The sequence below is a fragment of the Gracilinanus agilis genome, chromosome 2 (genome assembly GCF_016433145.1).
Source record: "Gracilinanus agilis isolate LMUSP501 chromosome 2, AgileGrace, whole genome shotgun sequence".
NCBI lineage: Eukaryota > Metazoa > Chordata > Mammalia > Didelphimorphia > Didelphidae > Gracilinanus > Gracilinanus agilis.
In genome coordinates, this window is record NC_058131.1 from 334,776,260 (window position 1) to 334,796,695 (window position 20,436).

The 20,436-nt window shown below is 46.8% G+C and overlaps 1 protein-coding gene across 2 annotated transcripts; it reads left to right on the forward strand.

Annotated features, from left to right (window-relative positions):
- The first annotated feature begins 3,911 nt into the window (after window positions 1-3,911).
- MYLK2 (myosin light chain kinase 2) lies at window positions 3,912-19,249 on the forward strand. 2 transcript variants are annotated; one of them, XM_044661542.1, is made up of 10 exons: window positions 3,912-3,991; window positions 4,307-4,415; window positions 5,763-6,165; window positions 6,710-7,107; window positions 12,633-12,738; window positions 14,635-14,728; window positions 15,371-15,480; window positions 16,839-16,980; window positions 18,665-18,735; window positions 19,117-19,249. In XM_044661542.1, exons 2-10 carry the CDS (start codon window positions 4,361-4,363, stop codon window positions 19,247-19,249), a joined length of 1,512 nt encoding a protein of 503 aa, XP_044517477.1. In that variant the 5' UTR covers window positions 3,912-3,991; window positions 4,307-4,360. The 2 variants fall into 2 exon arrangements, with proteins under 2 accessions (XP_044517477.1, XP_044517478.1); XM_044661543.1 differs by lacking the exons at window positions 18,665-18,735; window positions 19,117-19,249 and adding an exon at window positions 17,490-17,608.
- Window positions 19,250-20,436: the final 1,187 nt, after the last annotated feature.

Here is a 20,436-nt window from a genome sequence, read left to right on the forward strand (position 1 = left end):
TGGTGTAGGGTGTGAGATGTTGATCTAAACCTAATCTCTCCCAAATTGTTTTCCAAATTTCCCAGCAGTTTTTGTCAAATAGTGGATTCATGTCCCAAAAGTTGGGCTCTTTGGGTTTATCATACACTGTCTTGCTGATGTCATTTACCCCAAGTCTATTCCACTGATCCTCCCTTCTGTCTCTTAGCCAGTACCATATTGTTTTGATGACTGCTGCTTTATAGTATAGTTTAATATCTGGTACTGCTAGGCCCCCTTCCTTCACATTTTCATTATTTCCCTTGATATTCTTGATCTTTTGTTATTCCAAATGAAATTTGTTATAGTTTTCCCTAATTCAGTAAAGAAGTTTTTTGGTAGTTTGATAGGTATGGCGCTAAATAGGTAAATTAATTTGGGTAGAATGGTCATTTTTATTATGTTATCTCGTCCTACCCATGAACAATTAATGGCTTTCCAATTTTTGAGATCCAGTTTTATTTGTTTGGAAAGTGTTTTGTAGTTGTTTTCGTATAATTGCTGTGTTTGTTTTGGTAGATAGATTCCCAAGTATTTTATATTATCTAGGGTGATTTTAAATGGTGTTTCTCTTTCTACCTCTTGCTGCTGTGATATGTTGGAAATATATTGAAATGCTGATGATTTATGTGCATTTATTTTGTATCCTGCAACTTTGCTAAAGTTGTTGATTATTTCTACAAGCCTCTTAGTTGATTCTCTAGGATTTTTTAAGTAGACCATCATATCATCTGCAAAGAGTGATAGCTTAGTCTCCTCGTTGCCTAATAATATATTTTTTTAAAGTCTCATTTCCCCAAATGACAGGAGATTCCTTGAGAAGAGGATACCTACTCTCAAGAGAATAGTTTGGAGCACTCTTTTTTTGGTCTAGACCTTCAGCTTTATCACCATAAGGAACTTATCAGGCAGATACTTCCTTCACTGATATAATTCAGAAATTTATGGGTCTTCAGAGAGCTGGCTAAATTAGCTATTGAGAGGTTAAGTGGCTTGCCTAGCTAGAGTCACACTGCTATCAAGTATTGGAGGACTTGAACTCAGAGTTTTCAGTCTCTAAGTTTAGTGGTCCATCTAAAATGCCAAACTGTCCTTTGTAAAGCACTCTAGGGCAGTGATGGTGAACCTATGGCATGGGTGCCAAAGATGACATGCAGAGCACTCTCTGTGGGCATGTAGCTACTTTCTCCTCACCACAGTTCCTTACTAGAAAGGCAGAGAGACTCAGGTAGAGCTGCTCCCTTCTCCCTCTCCACTGTGCCTGATGACATTGTTTCACATCACCTGCTTCTCTGCCCAACAGCCAAAGGGAGCACACAGGGGGTAAGGTGCGTGGCTCATAGGTAGCAGAGCTGGAGGGGAGCAGAGCACTCAGGTCACACCCCTCCCCCTCTCTACATTCACTGAGGACATTTCTCACATGACCCGCCCCTCTGCCCAGAAGCCCAATGGGAGTGCTTCCTCCCTCCTCTGTGCAGGGTAAGGGGGAGGCAGGGCACTTGGTGGTGGGGAGGGACATGGCACATGGTCTCTGGGGAAGTGGGGCACAGTACTCTTTCTAAAAGGTTCGCCATCATTGCTCTAGGGGATATAAATGAGACTACATGCTGTCTATCTGCTGAGATAGGACATGTATATACATTTAAAAAAATGAGCTCACCATCTCCAATTGCCTGTAGGCAGTGCTCCATGAATAACCAGTAAAGGATTTAGGATTCAAGAGAAGGAAAAAGTACAGTAGACTAGGTTGGCCAGGGAAGAGTCAAACAAAGTCATTTGGGGTGTCTCAAAAGTTTAAAACTTAGATTTTTTGGGGACACCCTGTTTGAGCCGACATATGATAGATAGGTTAGTAATCAGTTAGTCATTTAATAAGCATTTAAGTACCTACTAGGTGAAGGCAACTCAGCTAGGTAGCATAGTAGATAGAATGTCAGATCTGGAGTCAGGAAGACCTGGGTTCAAATCTGACCTTAGATACTTCCTACCTGTGGGACCCTGGGCAAGTCACTTAATCCCCATTGCCTAGCCTTTGCCACTCTTCTTAGAAATGATACTAAGACAGAAGGTAAGGATTTGTTTTTTTTTAAAGCCCCTGCTCTGTACCAGGCACTGTGGTAAGGGCTAGGAATATTTTTTATTTATTTTATTTTTTCTTAAACCCTTACCTTCTGTCTTATTGGTTCTAAGGCAGAAAAGTGGTAAGGGCTAGGCAATGGAGGTTAAGTGACTTGTCCAGGGTCACATAGCTGGGAAGTGTCTGAGGCCAGTTTTGAACTCAGGACCTTCTGTCTCTAGGCCTGGTTCTCAATCCACTGAGCCACCCAGCTGCTCCTAGGGCTAGGAATATTAAGAAAAGCAAAAAGCAGTCTCTGCTCTCAAGGAGCTCATAGTCTAATGGGGGACAGACAAGGGCAGGGCTAAGGACAGGGACAGGATGGTAAATCGAATTTTCTCTCTACCATACCACACTGAGATGAGTGTCCTTAAATAGCCCCTCAGGGCTCTGGACTGAGGTGGGTGACCATGAGGCCAACCTGGGGCAACATAGTTCATGTCATTAGCGTGGGTGTGACTTGAGTATGCCAACCGGACCTGGAGAGACTTGTGCCTCCAGTGGGAAGGCTCTGAGTTTCCCCAATGTCCTGGGCCTCAGGACAATACACTTAGGGTCAGTGCCCAAAGTCATAGACTTACAGAGTGATGGAGCTAGGAAGGAATTTAGGACACAGAACATAGAATGTCAGAGCTGGGAAGGATTTTAGGACATGGGCCACAGAATGGCAGAGCTTGAAGGGACCTTAACAATGGAAAAAAAACCCCAAACCTCCTAGCTTTATAGCACTCGTAAAGCTTACCAAGTATTCTCCTCACAGCAGTCCTTCAAGGTAGATTGTAAAATTCTTATTGGCCCAATTTTGTAGGAAATCCATCAATAGGGAAACGGGCTCAGGAAGCAAAGTGACTTGCACAGGGTCACAAAACTGGGAAACTTCAGGTCTTCTGAGTCCTGAGCTGGCAAGAATATTAGAATGTAGGGAGAAGAATGGGAGAGTTGGAAGGGGCCTTGGAACTGATTTATTTTATTTCCCTCAGTTGCAGAGAATGAAGCAGGTTTCACATCCTTAGAGTCACCTACGGTCTGAACTTCCCTACCAGCTCAGTTCAGACCCCCTTGAACTCCCTGATTCCCCACATACAGGGGATCTGGACCAGAGGTTATTAACTCTTTGTGTGTCTGTGGACCCTTTTGGCAGTCTGATGAAGCCTACGGACGCCTTGGAATAATGTTTTTAAATTCATAAAATAAAAGAGGTAGGATTGCAAAGAAGGACATATTGAAGTTTGAAGCCATATTGGAACCATAGGAGAAATAGAAAGCCATATCGAAATAGGCTATCAAAATTAAAAAAAAATCAAATTTGCAGGTTCTCCTGAAATGGGTCTGTGGACCCCAGGATTAAGAACTCCTGATCTAGAGGGATATAAGGGGGTGATCCCCAGGCAAGACCCTGATATTCTGGTCATCCTCCTAGTACTAGGCAGGACCCAAGCAAAAAGAATCTTGGGTGTCAGGAGCAGTGCTCTAGGTCCAGGGATGTATCGGCTGTCCTGGGCCTGGGCAATTGAGTCGTGACTGCTTCGGCCCTCTCGCCTCTCTCATCTGCTTCTGCTTGTTTTCCTGCTCCGGCTCCCCCAAGCCTGAGCCCCTGCTGGCCGGCAGGGTGGCCGTGGGAAGAATGGCGTGTCCTCTGAACCTGGGCCAAGAGGAACAGGTGGCCCGAAAGTCGAAGCTTGTTGGGCTCATTGCTGCATGGCCCCCGTGTAAGGGATCCTTCTCGTCCTGTGCCTCCTCCTCCTCCTCCTCCTCTCCTCCTCCTCTTCTGCCTCCCCAGCTCTGTTACACTCGTTATAGGGCAGCACCAGCTCCGGCAGCCACACGTCTCTGCCCTGGCCCTGGCCTGGCGACCAGGTAACCTCCCCACCCCCTTCACTCTCCCATCCCCTGGTCCCTTACCACTCAACACCTTCCCGATCTAGGGGCCATTCCCATTCAGTCTATGCAACTCACTAGCCTTCACCCCACAGTCAGGACTGGATTCTCTATTGACCATGGCATGCCCCAGAGCCGCCTCTAGTGCCTTCTCTCCCACCCTTCAGTTCTCTGGATTTCCCACCCCTGCAAGGACCCACTTTGGCCAGGAACTGCCCTCACTTGCCTCCTGTCCCCTTCTGCCCTTTCATTCCCTGGGACCGAAGCCTCCCCTCTCCTCCTCTTTCTCTGCAGGCTATAATAGTTGGACAGACTAGAGACAGACAAGCAGAAGGACCAGCCTTCCTCATGGCAACTGCAGAAAAAGGAGCAACACAGCCAGGAAGCCCAAACCCAGAAGCGGGTACAGGTGCTGGGATTGTGGGTGGTAGCTAGCAGGCAGTAGGCAGTGGAAATAGCCAGCCCTGGGGAGGTAGCTAGTGGAGAATTTTAAACTATGAGATTGGAGGCTGAAGTCAGAGCTCTGCCCTCCCTGCGGCTCTCTGAGCTGGAATTCTTTTCTTTGTGAGTCTATGCCCTAAGCTGGGTATTTCCTGCCATTCTCTGCTTATTGTCTCTACCTCAGAGGGCAGGGCAGTAAGGGATACTCTCTGGAGCTTTGGGTGGATGAGAAGAGGCTATTTTCTTCTCCGTTAGAGTGGAAACTGCTTGAGGTCAAGGGCTGTGTTCTTGCCATTCTTTGCAGCTCTGTCTTTTAGCCTAGCACCTTAATAAATTCTTGTTGATTGAATGATACCAATTCCAAGCTCATCATTTATTTTATTTTATTTAAACATTTTTCCTATGGTTACATGATTCTTGTTGTCTCCCTCCCCTCTCATCGTTTTAGACTAGAGAACCGAGGCTCAAACACAAGAAGTGGCTTGTTCCATAAGTGGCAGAATCAGAATTTTCAACCAGCTCCTTGGACCCTAAATCTAGGGACTTTTCTATGACTCCGTAGGTCTCCTCAAGAGAGATGGGAAGTGCCCCCAGGTCACCTGGCAGGCAGGAAGGCAGGGTCTGAGCACTGGGCAAACCCCTGGCATGTTCCTTCTCCCTCTTGAAAAGATCCACAGACACCCTGGGCAGAGGGTCCAATTCTGAGCATTCCTGGAAAGGAGCAAGCAGGCTATAGGGGTGGATGTCACCTTCAGCCAACTAAAGGAAGTTGGACCTTGGGAGGAGGACATGAGCATCTTAAACACAGAGGAAGTAAAGTTGTAGGCATTTTCTAGCTGCCTATCAGGAGGGGCGGGAGACCCTGAGTCTGAAGGGGCCTGGCACATGGGTCAGGGATATAGACCCTAACAATGAGGTGGTGGGGAAAGAGGTCAAGGGAGATCCCTGTTCAAATTCCAGCTCTATGCTTTCTGGGTACATTATCATGGACAAGTCTCATTCTCTTTCTGGGTCTGTTTCCTCTTTGCAAAATGACAGGACTGCGGGAGATGATGCTTAAAGTTCCTTCTACCTCTAAGATCCCATGATCCTCTCTGAATCCTTGTTCACCTTTGCAAAAGGGGTGGTGTGGTGGTGTAGAGCTATGATCCTCGCCCTATGTGTTGCCTGAACTGTAGAAATATAAATTGTTGTTGTTGTTGCTGGGGGGAGGATTAAGAAGACCCATGGCAGGGGCAGGGAGCTCCAGTACATTGGTAGAGTGGAGCTCAGGGGATCACCCAATTTAATATCACCTTCTCGCTTGCAGACAATGCCCCCAAAGGCAGGGCTGATGAGGCTTCTCTTGTCCAGGAGAAAGGGGCTGTGCCTCCAGGTCAGCCCCTGCCTGGCAGCCCAGGCCCCCCCAAGGAGAGAGCTACTGCTGCTGGTGGGGTGACCCTCCCAGACGGAGGGGTAGGGGAGGCATCTCTGGCAGCGGAGGGAAGTGCTGGGGTAACCGCTGCCCTGCCCCAGCAGTCTTCATCGAAGGACTCCTCAGGGAAGAAATCAGAGGCTGGCACCAAGAGCTCTGACACTGGACAGGACAACAAGGGTAGCCAAGGGGCAGGAGAACAGGCTAAGGGAGAAAAGAAGCCTGAAGGCAAATCCCACCCTAAGAAGGCACCCCCACCCTTCTTGCACAGCCCCAGCTGCCCTGCTACTCTTCAGAGGTAAGTACTCTCCAGTTCTGTCACCCACAGGACTTTTCACCTGAGCGATGGGACCTTGGGAGCCAGTACCAGTGAAAGGCAGGAGCTTTGGGTTCTAGTCTTGCTCTGTTGTCAACTTGTTTGATCTTAAACAAATCATTTTCCTTCCCTGGGTCTTAGCTTTCTTGTCTGCAAAATAAGGAAGTGTTGCACTACATATCTCTCTAAGGTTCCTTTCAATTCTGATAAGACATTTATAAATCTTAAAAGAATAATTGTAAGGTTATTTCCATGGCCTTCCTTTCTGGGATACCAGGTTTAGTCCCTATTTCAACAAACAGAGCCTATCAGTCCCCCAACACCATTCATGGACTTTCCTGGGCACCTATTCTCTTCATCTCCTACCCTGGGACCTTGAATTTTACCTGATGACGCAGTTGTCTCTCTGGTAACCTGCCCTGTGAGCATGGCCCCTGCTGGAGTTCCTGAGATGGTTGGGGAGTAGGGAGCCTTGACCACTGAGGAGATCAGGGGCCCTGAAATCTGCCCCCTCCTTGTTTTCCAGCTCTGAGAAAGTGATGGAGAAGAGCCTGGGGGAAGCAGAGAAAGCTCTAGGTGCTGGAAAGCACAGTTCCCAGATCTCAGAAACCATCCCTGGACAAACCAGCTCCACCCCAGGTGCTTCTAGCAAGCCTGAAGAGGGAGGGAAGAAGTCCCTGGATCCTCTGGCAGGGAGCCAGAAGGAGAAGCCTTTGGAGAAGGCTCAGGGCCCAGATGGAGAGAAATCCCAGGCCCAGTCCAGCCCCGCTAGTCCTCCCAGGGCCCAGCCCGACAGCAGCTCAGCTAAAGGAGCAGGGGACAACCCTGAACGGATCGTGTTCCAGGCTGTTCCCTTGGAAAAAGAGACGACAGAGAAGACCGCCTGTCCTACTGCCAACAAAGAGGATAACTTCGAGATTCTAGGTAGGTTTAGTGACGAGGTACAATTCAGCAGTGGGTGGGAGGGGCAGCTTGTGTCAGGGATCTAGTCCCCAAACTCTAGCACTATCTGCCCCCCTCAACTCAATGGGGTCTATAGCCTGCCTAAGAACCAAAAGGACCAAGATTGTGTGCCAACCAGATCCCAGGCCCAGCCTGAATGGCCCCCAGGGCAGTAACATTAGACTCAGAAAAGGCACTGCCAACCCTACTCTCCCCCCACCCTCCCAGCCTGGGGACAAGTTGGGGCCTGACCTTTGCTCACTCAGCTCAGGCTCCCGGACAGGATTCCCTTCCTGGCCAAGGAGAGGGCCTGAGGCAGGGGCACCAAGCCCTGCCATCAAGCTGATGTCACAGGACAGGGCTGGAAAACCAGGCGGCCTCATCGATTGGGGCAGAGCAGAAGCAGAACCCTCACCCCAGACCTACAGCTCTGACTAGTTAACAGTTCTGTTGTTTCTCCCACCTCGGGGAGGCAGAATCCGAAGTACTACGTAAGATGCTTTGAGCTCCTTCCCGGACCAGCAGGAAGAGTTTTTATATTTTAAGAGGAAGGAAGAAGACTCGTCAACGAGAACAATAATAATTACAAGTCACATTTCTAGAGTGTTTTTTTAAACTCTTATCTTCTGTCATAGAATTTGATATTAAGCATCAGTTGTTCTAAGGCAGAAGAGTAATAAAGGCTAGGCAATTTGGGTTAAGTGACTTGCCCAGGGTCACACAGCTAGGAAGTCTCTGAGGCTAGATTTGAACCCATGTTTTCCTGACTTTGGACCTGGCGCTCTATCTGCTCTGCTACCTTAGTTGCCTATAGTGTTTCAAGCTTTACAAAGCGCTTTCTTCAAATAAGATGAAGATAAAAATCCCTATTCAACCTCTTTCCCAAGGATGTTATGAATAATAATAATAATGATAGCTAACATTTATGTCATGCTTATAATCTGCCAGGCTCTATGCTAAGTGCTTTACAAATATTATCTCATTTAATCCGCACAATAACCCTTGGATGTAAGTGCTATTCTTATGTCCATTTTACAGATGAGAAAACTGCAACAAACAGGGGTTAAGTGCCTTGCCCAGAGGCCCGCAGCTAGGACTGACTAAGGCCATATTTGTAACCAATCCTCTGTTCACTGTTGAATCTAATCCTCTGTTCACTGTGCCTCCTGGCTGCCTCATTTATGAGAATCAATAAAAGCAATGATTTACATCCAAAGTATTTACTTCAATCAATCACGATTTATTAGGAAACTAACAGGCCAGGCAATGTGCTAATATTGTGACTCAGGGAGGCCTGAGTGGCTTGGTTCAGATGTGAATGGCTGTGATATTAGGTTCCAGATACAGATGTGAAGGATTGTGATTAGGAGCACAGGGTTTATAGCTGGAAAGGATTCCAGAAGCCATCTAGTCCAGTGTTCTCATTTCACAGATATAGAAACTGAAGACTTAGGAGTTTAAATGTCTTGCCCAAGGCCATATACGTAGTGGATAGCAGGGTTAGAATTTGAATCCAGATTTTCCAGTTCCAAATCTATGCCCTTTTCAGCGTACTCAGCTTTCAGATGTGAGGGGATTTAATTATTAGGTTCTAGATACGGATGTGAGGAGGTTAGATTTCAAAAGTTTTCAGTATAGATCTGAGAAGTTGGGATCATTAGGTTCTAGGTGTAGAAAGGAAGGGCCTTGGGTTTTTAGATTCTAGCCTCAAATGTGAGGGGTTAAGTTCTAGTCACAGGTGAAAAAATTGGGGATTGTTCAATTCTAGATAATTAATGAGAGGTGTTGAGATGTGTTCTAGATGTGGATGAAAGGAGTTGGGATGATTATGTTCCAGATAAAAATAAGAAGCTTTGTGATTGTTAGCTTCTAGACATCACTGTGTGGTGTTAAATTCTAGATATCATTGAGAGGAGCTGGGATGGTTAGGTTCCAGATATAGACGAGGGACAGATTGGAATAGTTGGATTCTAGATACATATGAAAGGAATTAGAATTGTTAGTTTCTATATACAAATAAAAGGGATTAGAAATGTTTGGTTCTAGACACAATCATGAAGGGTTAAATTCTAGCTATTGAGGAGAGGAATTGAGATTGTTAGGTTCTAGAAACAGATGAGAGGGGTTGATATTGTTGGGTTCTAAGTAGAGATGAAAGGAATTAGAGTCATTAGATTCCAGGTACAGATGAGAGGAGTCGGGATGGATAGGTTCCAGATACAGATAAGAGGGGCCAGAATCATTGAATTCTAGATTTAGTTGAAAGGAATTAGAGTTATTAAGTTCTGGCCACAAATGAGAGGAGTTGAGATCATTGGGTTTTATATTATATTGTTGGGAAGTGTTCAAATTGTTTGGTTCTAAATTCTGAGGTGAGATGTTGGAAGTGGAAGTCTCTCAATCTAGGTATGAAGAGTTGGGATTCTTGGTCTTTATATATTCATGCCTAAGATTTTTTTGTTTCTAGATGCAAATATGAGGGGCTATAAGAGAGCTACAAGAAGTGAAAAATCTGTAACAGTTAGCTTAGAGTCAAGAGAATTCCAGATGGAATGACCAGCTGGAACTCCATCTTTAGAACTAATGAAGACCTAAGTAGAACTCAGTGCCTGCCTTCAGGGTGGTCATGATCTTGGTTAAGGAGACAAAAAGATCAGAGTAAATAAAAACTGAACTTCAGGACATAGGAGTTCAGTGAAGGTGGGGAGGGTTGTGTTGGCATAAGCAGGTTTGATGGGAGTTCTCTCAGGCCTGGGGACCCTGGAGATGCTGTAGTGTGAGCAGCAGTTTCCGACTAACAGTGATACTAAATGATCTCTATGTTCCTTCTAGTTCTTGTGAGGTATGTTTTAAGATCCCATTCAGATCTAATGCTCTGTTATGATCCTTCCTTCCTTCCTTCCTTCCTTCCTTCCTTCCTTCCTTCCTTCCTTCCTTCCTTCCTTCCTTCCTTTCTTTCTTTCTTTCTTTCTTTCTTTCTTTCTTTCTTTCTTTCTTTCTTTCTTTCTTTCTTTCTTTCTTTCTTTCTTTCTTTCTTTCTTTCTTCCCTTACCTTCCACCTTAGAATCAATACTATGTATTGGTTCTAAGGCAGAAGAGTGGTAAAAGGCTAGGCAATAGAGGTTAAGTGACTTGCCCAGGATCACATGGCTAGGAAGTGTCTAAGGTCAGAGTTGAACCTAGGACCTCTTGTCTCTAGGCCTGGCTCTCAGTTCACTGAGCTACTCAGCTGCTCCACCCCACCCCTCATGCAATATTCTTGAGCACAGAAGGAACAAAATTAACCTGAAAGGAAATAAACATTTTTATAGAACCTAGGTAGTACAGTGGATAGAGCACTGGGCTTAAAGTCTGGAAGACATGAGTTCAAATCTGATGTCAGATACTTACTAGTGATGTGGTCCTGAGCTAGTCATGTAACTATTTGCCTCAGTTTCCTTATCTGTAAAATGAGCTGGAGAAGGAAATCACTATAGTATCTTTGCCAAGAAAATCCCCAAAGGGTCACAGTCAGATAAGACTGAAAACATCTACACAACAAACTATGTACTAGGTGATTTACAAATATTATCTCATTTGACCCTCAAAACAACCCTTTGAGGTAGGTGCTATCATTATTCCCATTTTCCTTTTGAGGAAACTGAGGCCAACAGAGGCTGTGACTTGTTCACGGTCACACAGTTAGCAAGTATAAGTATCCGATGTCCGCAGGTCCAATGCTCTACCTATTGCACTACCAAGCTGCCTCTGGAGGCACATTGAGGCTTTGCCCAAGGGGGAGGCCACCCTTCCCAGATGATGACTGCTTATCTTTAGTTCCCCATGGGATGAAGGTGGTTGGAAACGGACTGTGTTAGGGCCCTGGGAAGGGATGAAGTGGGGTGAAGAGAGTGTGAGGGGGCAGGACCCACCTGCCACTGTGGACCCAAACCCTGCCCTGTGGCATATCTGTGCTCCTGGGCTCCCAGGTAGGAGGGCTGCTCCCAGGAAGCCGTCCCATTTCCTTTCAGCTCTGAGCAAAGGATGCCTATTCTGGGTCTTTGGCACTAGGTGGCAACCTTCTTCTATGGCAAATGAGACTTCTCAGAGAAGTTGGGGTTTCCACTCCTCTCTCCAAAATCATAATCATAATAAAAGCTAATATTTCTATAGTGCTTACCAGGTGCCAAGCTTTGTATGAAACACAATGATTTTATTCGATCCTCACAATTCTGAGTGTTATTAATATCACCATTTTATAGATGGGGAAACTGAGGTTAAGGGACTTACCCAGAATCTAGTAATTAGGATGTGTCAGGTTATAACAACTAACAAGTTTAGGTCTTTTTTTTTTTAAACCCTTACCTTCTATCTTGGAATCAGAACTAGGTATTAGTTCCAAGGTAGAAGAGTGGTAAGGGATGGGCAATGAAGATTAAGTGACTTGCCCAGGGTCACACAGCTAGGAAGTGTCTGAGGCCAAATGTGAGCCTCCTGTCTCTCAGTCTGGCTTTCAAACCACTGAGCCACCTATATAAGAGTTAAAGGTTTGCAATATGCTAATTCTGAGATGTAGGTGCTATTATTATCTCCATTTCACCCATGAGGAAACCGAGGTCAGAAAAAGTTAAGTGACTTTTCAGAGGTCATGTGGCTAGAAGTATCTGATGGAGGATTTGAATTCAGATCTTTATGGTACCAGTCAGACACTCTGCCATCTTGCTGCCTCCTCTCCCTCCTCCCAACCTCCAGTCCCCCTTTCCAGGAATAAGACCATCAGGGAAGAATGTACCCAGGAAGGCAGAGGCTCCCTAGTCTCAAAAGACAGATCCCTCCCTTGGACATTTGGTGATGGTAGTAGTTGGGCAGAGAGGTACTCGGAGGTGTTCCCAAGGCTTTTAGGGGTCTTAGACGATGATGAAACATAGGACAGAGTTGGTCCAACTCCTTCACTTTACAAAGAAAGCGACTGTCCGAGAGAGGTCAAGTCGCTGGATCCAAGGCCCTGCCGGTAGTCTAGGATTTGAACCTTCAAGCGCTACATTCTCTGATCCCATGATCCCAGAAAATCTCTGATGTTCACCCCAGTGCTATTGCTCCTAAACAGCAATGCCTACTTACCTGGCTCCCAGGGTGAGCACAAGCTGGCCCTCGAATCCAGTTCTCTAGACCCCTGAAGCAGCATTTCTTTCCTAAGCACGAATACCTCCCACCCATGTATTCAGTCATCAATGCCCACTCGCAGAGCTGCTGCAGGGATTAGCCAAGAGAGGGCTGGCACCAAGCATCATCCCCATGGATGGGCCAGGAGAGCGGGTGCCTTTCTAAGGAAGGGTGGTCCTGCTCTTTTCCCAAAGCTGACTGCATTCTGTCCACTTAGCCCAGTCCATACTCTGCCCTCAACCAGCGACCAAGCATTGATTAAGAGCTCACTTCTTGCCAGCTGCTGGGCCTCACACCCAGAATGCCCAGAATGGCAAATGCCAGCCCCTGCCTTAATGAATGTTTGTCTGATTCCTTCTCCCCAGATGACTGCCCCCCTCCTCCAGCTCCCTTCTCCCATCGAATTGTGGAGCTAAAGACAGCAAATGTGAGCAGTGAATTCACCATCAATTCCCAGCACCAACTGGGAGGGTAAGAAGCCAGGCTGATGCCATGGGTGCAGAGCCTGTGCCAGACTAGTTTGGGTGCTGAGGAAGGGAGGGAGGGAGGGCACGCAATTCAACTCAACAAGACTGATTGAGCCCCTACCGTGTGCAAGGCACCATGCTAGGTGCTGGGCATTGAGGCAGGGCCCTAGGCTGGATGGTGAGGAGGGAGAGGAGGAGGCAGCAGGGAGAAGAAATAGGCATCAGAGGTCCTTCTCTGCCCACCTTTAGCACAGATAGACCCAAGTGGGTCCAACTTGCCTGGCACAGTGCCTTGTACACAGAAGGCGTTTAATAAATGCTGGTTGAATTCAGTTCAAAGGGACTGGATTGAATTGAATTCAACCAAAATTGATTTCAACCCACCATTTATTAAGCACCTCCTATGTGCAAGGCACTTTGCCGGCTATTGGTGATATAAAGACAAAAAAGAAGCAATTCTTGCCCTCAAGGAGATTATACTCTACTGTGGAGATCCACCATGTACACAGAGAAGTATTATACCAGGTAATTTGAAAAGGGAGAGATTACTAGTACCTAGGAGGGAAACTAGGGGGAATTTCAGGGACCCCCAAATCTGTCTTGTTTCTCTGGAGGTAGAGGAAGGTGAATACAGGGGAGGGAGGGGGTGCCTTTCCCTTAGCAAGGTAGTAGAGGGAGTGAAAAAGAGTGCTGGAGAAATTGGGCTTCAAACCTGGCATGCCACACTTACTGTTTGTGGAACCTTGAGCAAGTTATTTCATCTCCAAGTCTCAGCTTCTTCATCTACAAAATGGGATGACATACTACTGCTTACCTCCCAAGGGTTGTTGTGAAGCTCAAACTAGATAATGTTTAGAAATGCTCTGTAGACTTTAAAGCCAGGGGTATGCTGGAACCAACTCCAACTGGCTCAGGAGAGCCCGTTGTAAAATTTTTAGTGTGAGCATTTACACCTCTGAAATTGGCAAACCTACAAATCAGGGCTTGATTTATTGTTTTGTTGATTGTCTAGACTTAAAGAGAGGGAGAAAATGTTAATATAAATTAAACCTAAATATGTGATTTATAGATGTATTTTTTTTCAGGAGCTGGTTATTAAATATCTACCAGCATACCCCAATTAAAATAAAGGGAGCAATGCTAGCTGTTATTATGCCTGACCTTTGACAGTCCTGACTCAGCTCAGGCTGCCCCTCACTGTCCAGGTCACCAGGATATGGGGGTGATTCAGCTTAAAAGGTGGGGTGTGTTTGTCTACAAAAGCAGTGCCTGGATCTTCTTCCCCTATAGGCTTTGATCTTTTGTGCTTCCTCTCGGGAAAGAGTGCAACTTCTGAGAGGCCTAAAGGATTCCTTAGCTATCCTTCAAATCTACTTAATTCATTTGCTTTATTGTTAGATCCTCATGGCAGCCCCATGTGGTCATTACTATTTTATAGATGGGGAAAGGGACAGCTAGGTGGCACAGTGGATAGAGCACACAGAGCCAGGAGTCAAGAAGACTCACCTTGCTGAGTTCAAATCTGGTCTCAGACCCTTCCTAGCTGTGTGCTCATGGGCAGGTCATTTAACCTTGTTTGCCTCAGTTTCTTCATCTGTCAAATGAGCTGGTAAAAGAAATGGCAAACTCCAGACTCTTTGCCAAGAAAACCCCAAATGGCTTTGTGAAGAATCAGACACGCCTGAACAACAAGAAGATGAGGAAAATGAGCCTCATAGAGAGGAAGGACCTTGTTGGCAGTCACAGAGATCTAGGGCTAGAATCTAGTCCAGTTATCTTCCTCCCCAGGGAATGGTGGGGTCAGCGATCAATCCGGGTTGAGGCCAAGCTGTCCCTGGGCATAGTATACCTTGTTGCCTTGGCCAATGGCCCATTGACCCCCAGCTCCTCCTTTCTTTAGGGGGAAATTTGGGGAAGTATGTACCTGTACAGAGAAAGCCACAGGCCTCAAACTGGCTGCAAAGATCATCAAGAAGCAAAGCCCAAAAGACAAGGTGGGTCCATTGGGGAAGCACTATGCACTAGTCCTTTGGGAGTGAATGAGGCACCAGCAGACTGTTTTTTTTCTCCCTGGGACTCCTGGGACTCCCAGCTCCCTCCATCTATCAAATGTGTCCTTGGAGAATATATTTCTCATAGAAAAGCCTATAGGAAGAGAGATCTGTGTAGGGAATACTTAAAGTGTAGACCCTTCCACTTTGTTCCTACTTAAGGATATTTACTCTCCCCTGGCCCCACCACCCACATCAGACTCTAGATTTCCCCTTTATCCAAGGAAAGCTGTTTGAGGTCTATTTTTGTCCCCCTCATCCCTGCCCCGGGAAGATACTTGGTCTGTGTAGTTCCAGCTCCCAGCATAGGACTGCAGCAGTGGGACATTTGCTTAAGGCTTGGTGGTCATGAAGGTGATAGTGAATATGATGATAATGGTGATGATGAAGATGGTGGTGATGCTGCTGGTTGATTTGGGGACTGTGATGGAGGGTGTAGTGGTGGTGATGTGGAAGTGATGATGATAATAGTAAATATGGAAAACGGTAAAAAAGAAAAGTGGCTGGTGATGCTGTTGGGGTTGATGGTGGTGGTGATGGTGATGGTGATGCTGTTGATATTCTCTGACTATTTCGGGGACCCAGGAGATGGCACTGTTGGAAATCGAGGTGATGAACCAGCTAAACCACCACAATCTTATCCAGCTCTATGCAGCCATCGAGACGTCCCATGAGATCATCCTCTTCATGGAGTTGTGAGTGAATAGTTCTGGGAAAGGATGGCAACTCCTTCTACCCCTCAGCCTTTGATTTGACTTCTACTTCCTAAACCTCTTGCAGAGCAGCCTTCCCTGAAGAAGAACCTCAAACCACCACCACCCCTAGACCCCCAGAAACCCGACCTTCTTGTGCCAAACACACATAGAGCTGGTGTGGTAGAGTGGGGAGTGCTCTGTATTTGGCTCAGAGGACCTAGGTTCAAGTGCAGAAAAAACAAACACCTGTCGAGGAAACATCCATTAATCACCTACTATGTTCAGAGTCCTGTGCTTTGTGCTGGGAAAGTCACAAAGTTTGGATGAGATGGGCTCCTTGACCTCTTGGAGCTCATTGAATTCTAATGGGGTTACTAAGATATACAATATTTCATTTTCTATGTAGTGAACAGTGCAAAGGAAATGCTGTGGGAGATCAGAAGAGCAGGGAAGGCTTCCTGAAGGAATAGAACTTTTGGGGGTATGTAGGGTTCTAACAAGCAGAAGAAACAGGGAGGAGAAACATTCCAGGCATAGAAATCTGATCAAAGGCATTTGTCAGTGCAAGTGTGTTGGGGACACTGAGAGAAGTTCAGGCTCAGCTAGAATATTGAGTTCAAGGCTAGAAAGTTAAATTGAAACCAGATAATTGAGTGCCTTGAATGCCAGGAAAAGGATTCTAAATTTTACTTAGTTGGCAATAGGGAGTTACTAGAGTTTTTGAGCAGGAGCATGACCAGTTGGATCTATAAGCAGGGAAGATTTTTCCAGCAACAGAATGAAGGATAGATTGAAGATTTGCAAAGTATGGATGTAGAAAGCCAATAGGATGTCACTGCTAGAATTCAGGTAGATAGTAATGAAGGTCCATATGAGGCGAGTGGCAGGAGCCACAGAGAGGATGGATGAGGTTTGAGAGAAAATTCAAACGCAGAATCGGTAGGTTAACTGGATAAGAGAGAAGAAAAATGAAAAGCCAAAAGTTGTGTCAAGATTTGGCTGAAAATCTTGGCATTGCCAGATTGGGGCACTGGCTTGGAGGATAGAGTATGGAGGAACATATGATCTGAGGCTAGAAAAGTAGGGCACTGACACATTGTAGAGGGCCTTGCATGTTAGGCAAAAGAATTTGAACACTCACTGGCTATGTGACCCTAGGCAAGTCATTTCCCCTCCCTGAGCCTCAGGCTCCTCATTTGTAAAATGGAGATGATAATTTCCATCCTACTAATCTTCACAGAGCTGTGTGGGAAAATCTGTATAGAAATGTCAGCTCTGATGGTGACTGCTCTTGGATGGGGTTTGGTGGGACTAGGGTGGCTGGAGGCTGAGGTCATGGTAATATCTTATTTACCCAGCGTGGAGGGCGGAGAGCTGTTTGAGAGGATTGTGGATGAGGACTACCAGCTGACGGAGGTGGATACCATGGTGTTTGTCAGGCAAATCTGTGACGGGATCCTTTTTATGCACAAAATGAGAGTCCTTCACTTGGATCTCAAGGTAACTAGGATGCCAGAGCCAGTCCGAGTTCAGGTTGGTGGGGACAGGGGGAGAGCAGTGAGGGGTATGACATGGCTGATGCCTGGAATTCAGCCATTGAGGGTCCTCTGGGGTACACTTTGGTGGAACGCTGTCTTGAGTTTCAAGAGCTTATATGGGCAGAGCACCCCTGCCTTCTGGGGTCTTTCAGCCTTACTTTAGGAAGCTTCAAAATAGAGACAATGACACCTGCATTCTCTGCTTCAGAGGCTGAGGAAGCTCTTTGTAAATATTAAGGCCTACAAAATGTGAATTATTATGAGTATAGCCCAGTGGGGAAGATAAGATGGACTAAGGGTACTGGGAAGATCTTGTACCCATTGTCCTGGGGTTAGTGCCAGAATCTGGCAATATTAGGATTCTCTTCTTACCATCCATTAACATTTGAGTTTACCGAAACTTCGCTGGGAACAGATTTTGGTTTGGGGGAACATGGAGAGAGGTCCAAGCCCAGGATATTGTCTGAGCAGGACATATCGGCCTAGGAGGGGGCCTTGAGAAGCCAGTGACTGCCAAGGGGTGCTGGGCATCTGACAGAGGGCACCACAGTAGAGACAAACTGCCCCAACATCACTCTTTCTACTGGCTCATCATCACCAAAGAACAGGCCTGGGTGTGAGTTATACAGAGATGGTGGGGAGGGAATACTCTGCTCCCCTCCCCAGAGAAACATTCGAACAGTGGCAAAGTTCAAAATGCTAGGAGGGAAGTTAGAATGAAGAATGGCAGAAGTGTGTGTGTCATTAGAAAATAGGATTTCAGAACGTGTGGGGTCATCTAATAGAATATTAAAACAGAATCTTAGAATATAGAATGTGAGAGCTGGGAGGGACTTTAGAATATAGAATGTCAGCGTAGGAGAGGTGGTGCTTAGAATATAGAATGTAAAGACTTGGAGATAGTGTCTAACAGAATGCTGGAACATAGAATGGCAGAGTTCAGAAGGATCTTAGAAGACAGAATGTCAGAGTTGGGAGAGACCTTAGAACAGAAGATAGATGTCAGGGCTGGGAGGGATCTTTAGAACTTAAGATGTCAGGGCTGGGAGGGATCTTAGAACATAAGATGTCAGGGCTGGGAGGGAACTTAGAACATAAGATGTCAGGGCTGGGAGGGATCTTAGAACAGAAGATGTCAGGGCTGGGAGGGATCTTAGAACGCAGGATGTCAGAGCTGGGGCAGAGGATGGTGGTGGTGATCCCTAGGATATAGAATGACAGAGGTAGGAGAGAGGGGTCCTTAGAAAACAGAAGGTCAGACCATTTAGAATGGAAAATGAGGACAGACCTGGGGGTGCTAACAGAATGGAAGAACCTTGGGCTGGAGGAATAATGGAGTCCATCCACCTCACTCCAGAGGTGGGAAAACAGACGGGAGTGTGTGTGGGTGGGTGCAGCGCACCTGAGTATCAGAGCCCATGTTAAGTGTTAAAGCCCATGTCAAGGAGGCCTTGAAGAAAAGACAGTTTAAGAACTGAAGAAGGGGGCTGGGCAGCAGGCCTCTCCCCAGGGAGAAACTTGGGCTCATGGGGGAGAGGGTGGCAGGCAATGCTGGGGTAATCAGGACAGGCGTCCGGGCCAGGGAGAAAGAGGAGCCTCCGGTCTGAGGGGCTGTGCTGGGGTGGGGCTTTGTCCTGTCTCTGCAGCCTGAGAACATCTTGTGTGTCAGCACCACGGGCCACATGGTGAAGATCATCGACTTTGGCCTGGCACGGAGGTACCCCTCCCCTCCTCTGTCCCCTTCCTGTCCTGCCTTCTCCTGTCTTAGTGGGTGGGGTAGGGAAGAGTCGATTTTCCTGAACCCCCTGACCTCCCGCTGGGGTGGGAAGGGGAGGGAGGGCAGGCCAGCGGAAGGGGAGTGTCCAGTCTGTGGTCTGCAGTCTTTGGAGGGGTTTGGCCAGAGATTTGAGAACATGAGGGAGTCCTGTGCTCAGGCCTTGGGCTTCCCAGCTGTGTGTCTGCGATGTGGGGTGTGTGTGTGTGTGTGTGTGTGTGTGTGTGTGTGTGTGTGTGTGTGTAATGACAAAAAGACCCTTCTGGGAGCCAACTCAGGCACCTGCACCTGAACCCATGCTCCCCCCTTCCTCCCTCAATCCAGGTACAATCCCAATGAGAAGCTCAAAGTCAACTTTGGGACCCCCGAGTTCCTGTCCCCTGAGGTGGTGAATTACGACCAAATATCGGATAAGACAGACATGTGGAGCATGGGCGTGATCACCTACATGCTGTGAGCCTTTTCCTGAAACACAGGGACAGGGGGAAGGGGGACTGGTCTGGAGGGGGGGGGGAGAATACAAAGGACAAGGGGTCCAATCCACCCCTTTCCAATTGTGACTTGGAACCAGCAGATATGGGACTGCATATTCCACTTCTGTTTCTTACCCCCTGTGTGAGTCCTGGACCCCTCCAAGCCTGCTTTCCCCTTTGTGAAATCAGAGGCTTGGGCTAGATGATCTTCTAGGTCTTTTCCAGCTGTCTAATTTCTGGGAATGGACATGGGAGAAAGGCACTATAGATGGAATTGGAAGACCCCAGTCTCTGTCATAGCTTTGCCACCCGTCTTCTGGGAGACTCTGGACAAGTCTCTTCATCTCTGGGTTCCACAGTGGAGATAATAAAAGTTCACCAGTCAGGTGGCAAAAGAGATAGAAAACTGGCCTTGGAGCCTGGAAGAGCTGAGTTCAAGTGTCACTTCCAAACACCTGCTGGCTGGGCCAGGCACCTAATCTCTCAATGCCTTAAGGTTGGAATGGTGAACCTATGGCACACATGCCAAAAAGGGCACTCAGAGCCCTCTACATGGGCATATCTGCAGTCACCCACCAGAATTCATTACTAGAAAGGCAGAAGGACTCTGGGGAGCTGCTCCCCTCCCCCTCTCCATGCACCTGAGGACATTCCTCACTTCACTTCCCCTCCTGCCCAGCAGCCCAAGGGTAGCACTTCCTTCCTCCCCTGTCTGGGGTAAGAGTGGGGTGAGGGGGAGGTGGTGGATGAGCACAACACTAGGTCTGGAGGGGTGGGGTAAGGGGTGGGGCTGGACACTCCATCTCTAAAAGGTTTGTCATCAAAGGCAAAATCTTAAGTTGCCTTAAGGCAACTCTAAGGCTGTAGGTTGCAAAACAGCTACCCAGAGGCTTTGGTAAGGGCAATTTCCTTGCTAGGATTTACCTATATCCATGACATTGTCAGTCAGAACCAAAACCAGATAGATCTCTATTATTAATATCATAATTCCTCTTTCTCTTTCTTTTTTATTTTCCTTCCTTCCTTCCTTCCTTCCTTCCTTCCTTCCTTCCTTCCTTCCTTCCTTCCTTCCTTTCTTCTTTCTTTCTTTCTTTCTTTCTTTCTTTCTTTCTTTCTTTCTTTCTTTCTTTCTTTCTTTCTTTCTTTCTTTCTTTCTTTCTTTCTTTCTTCC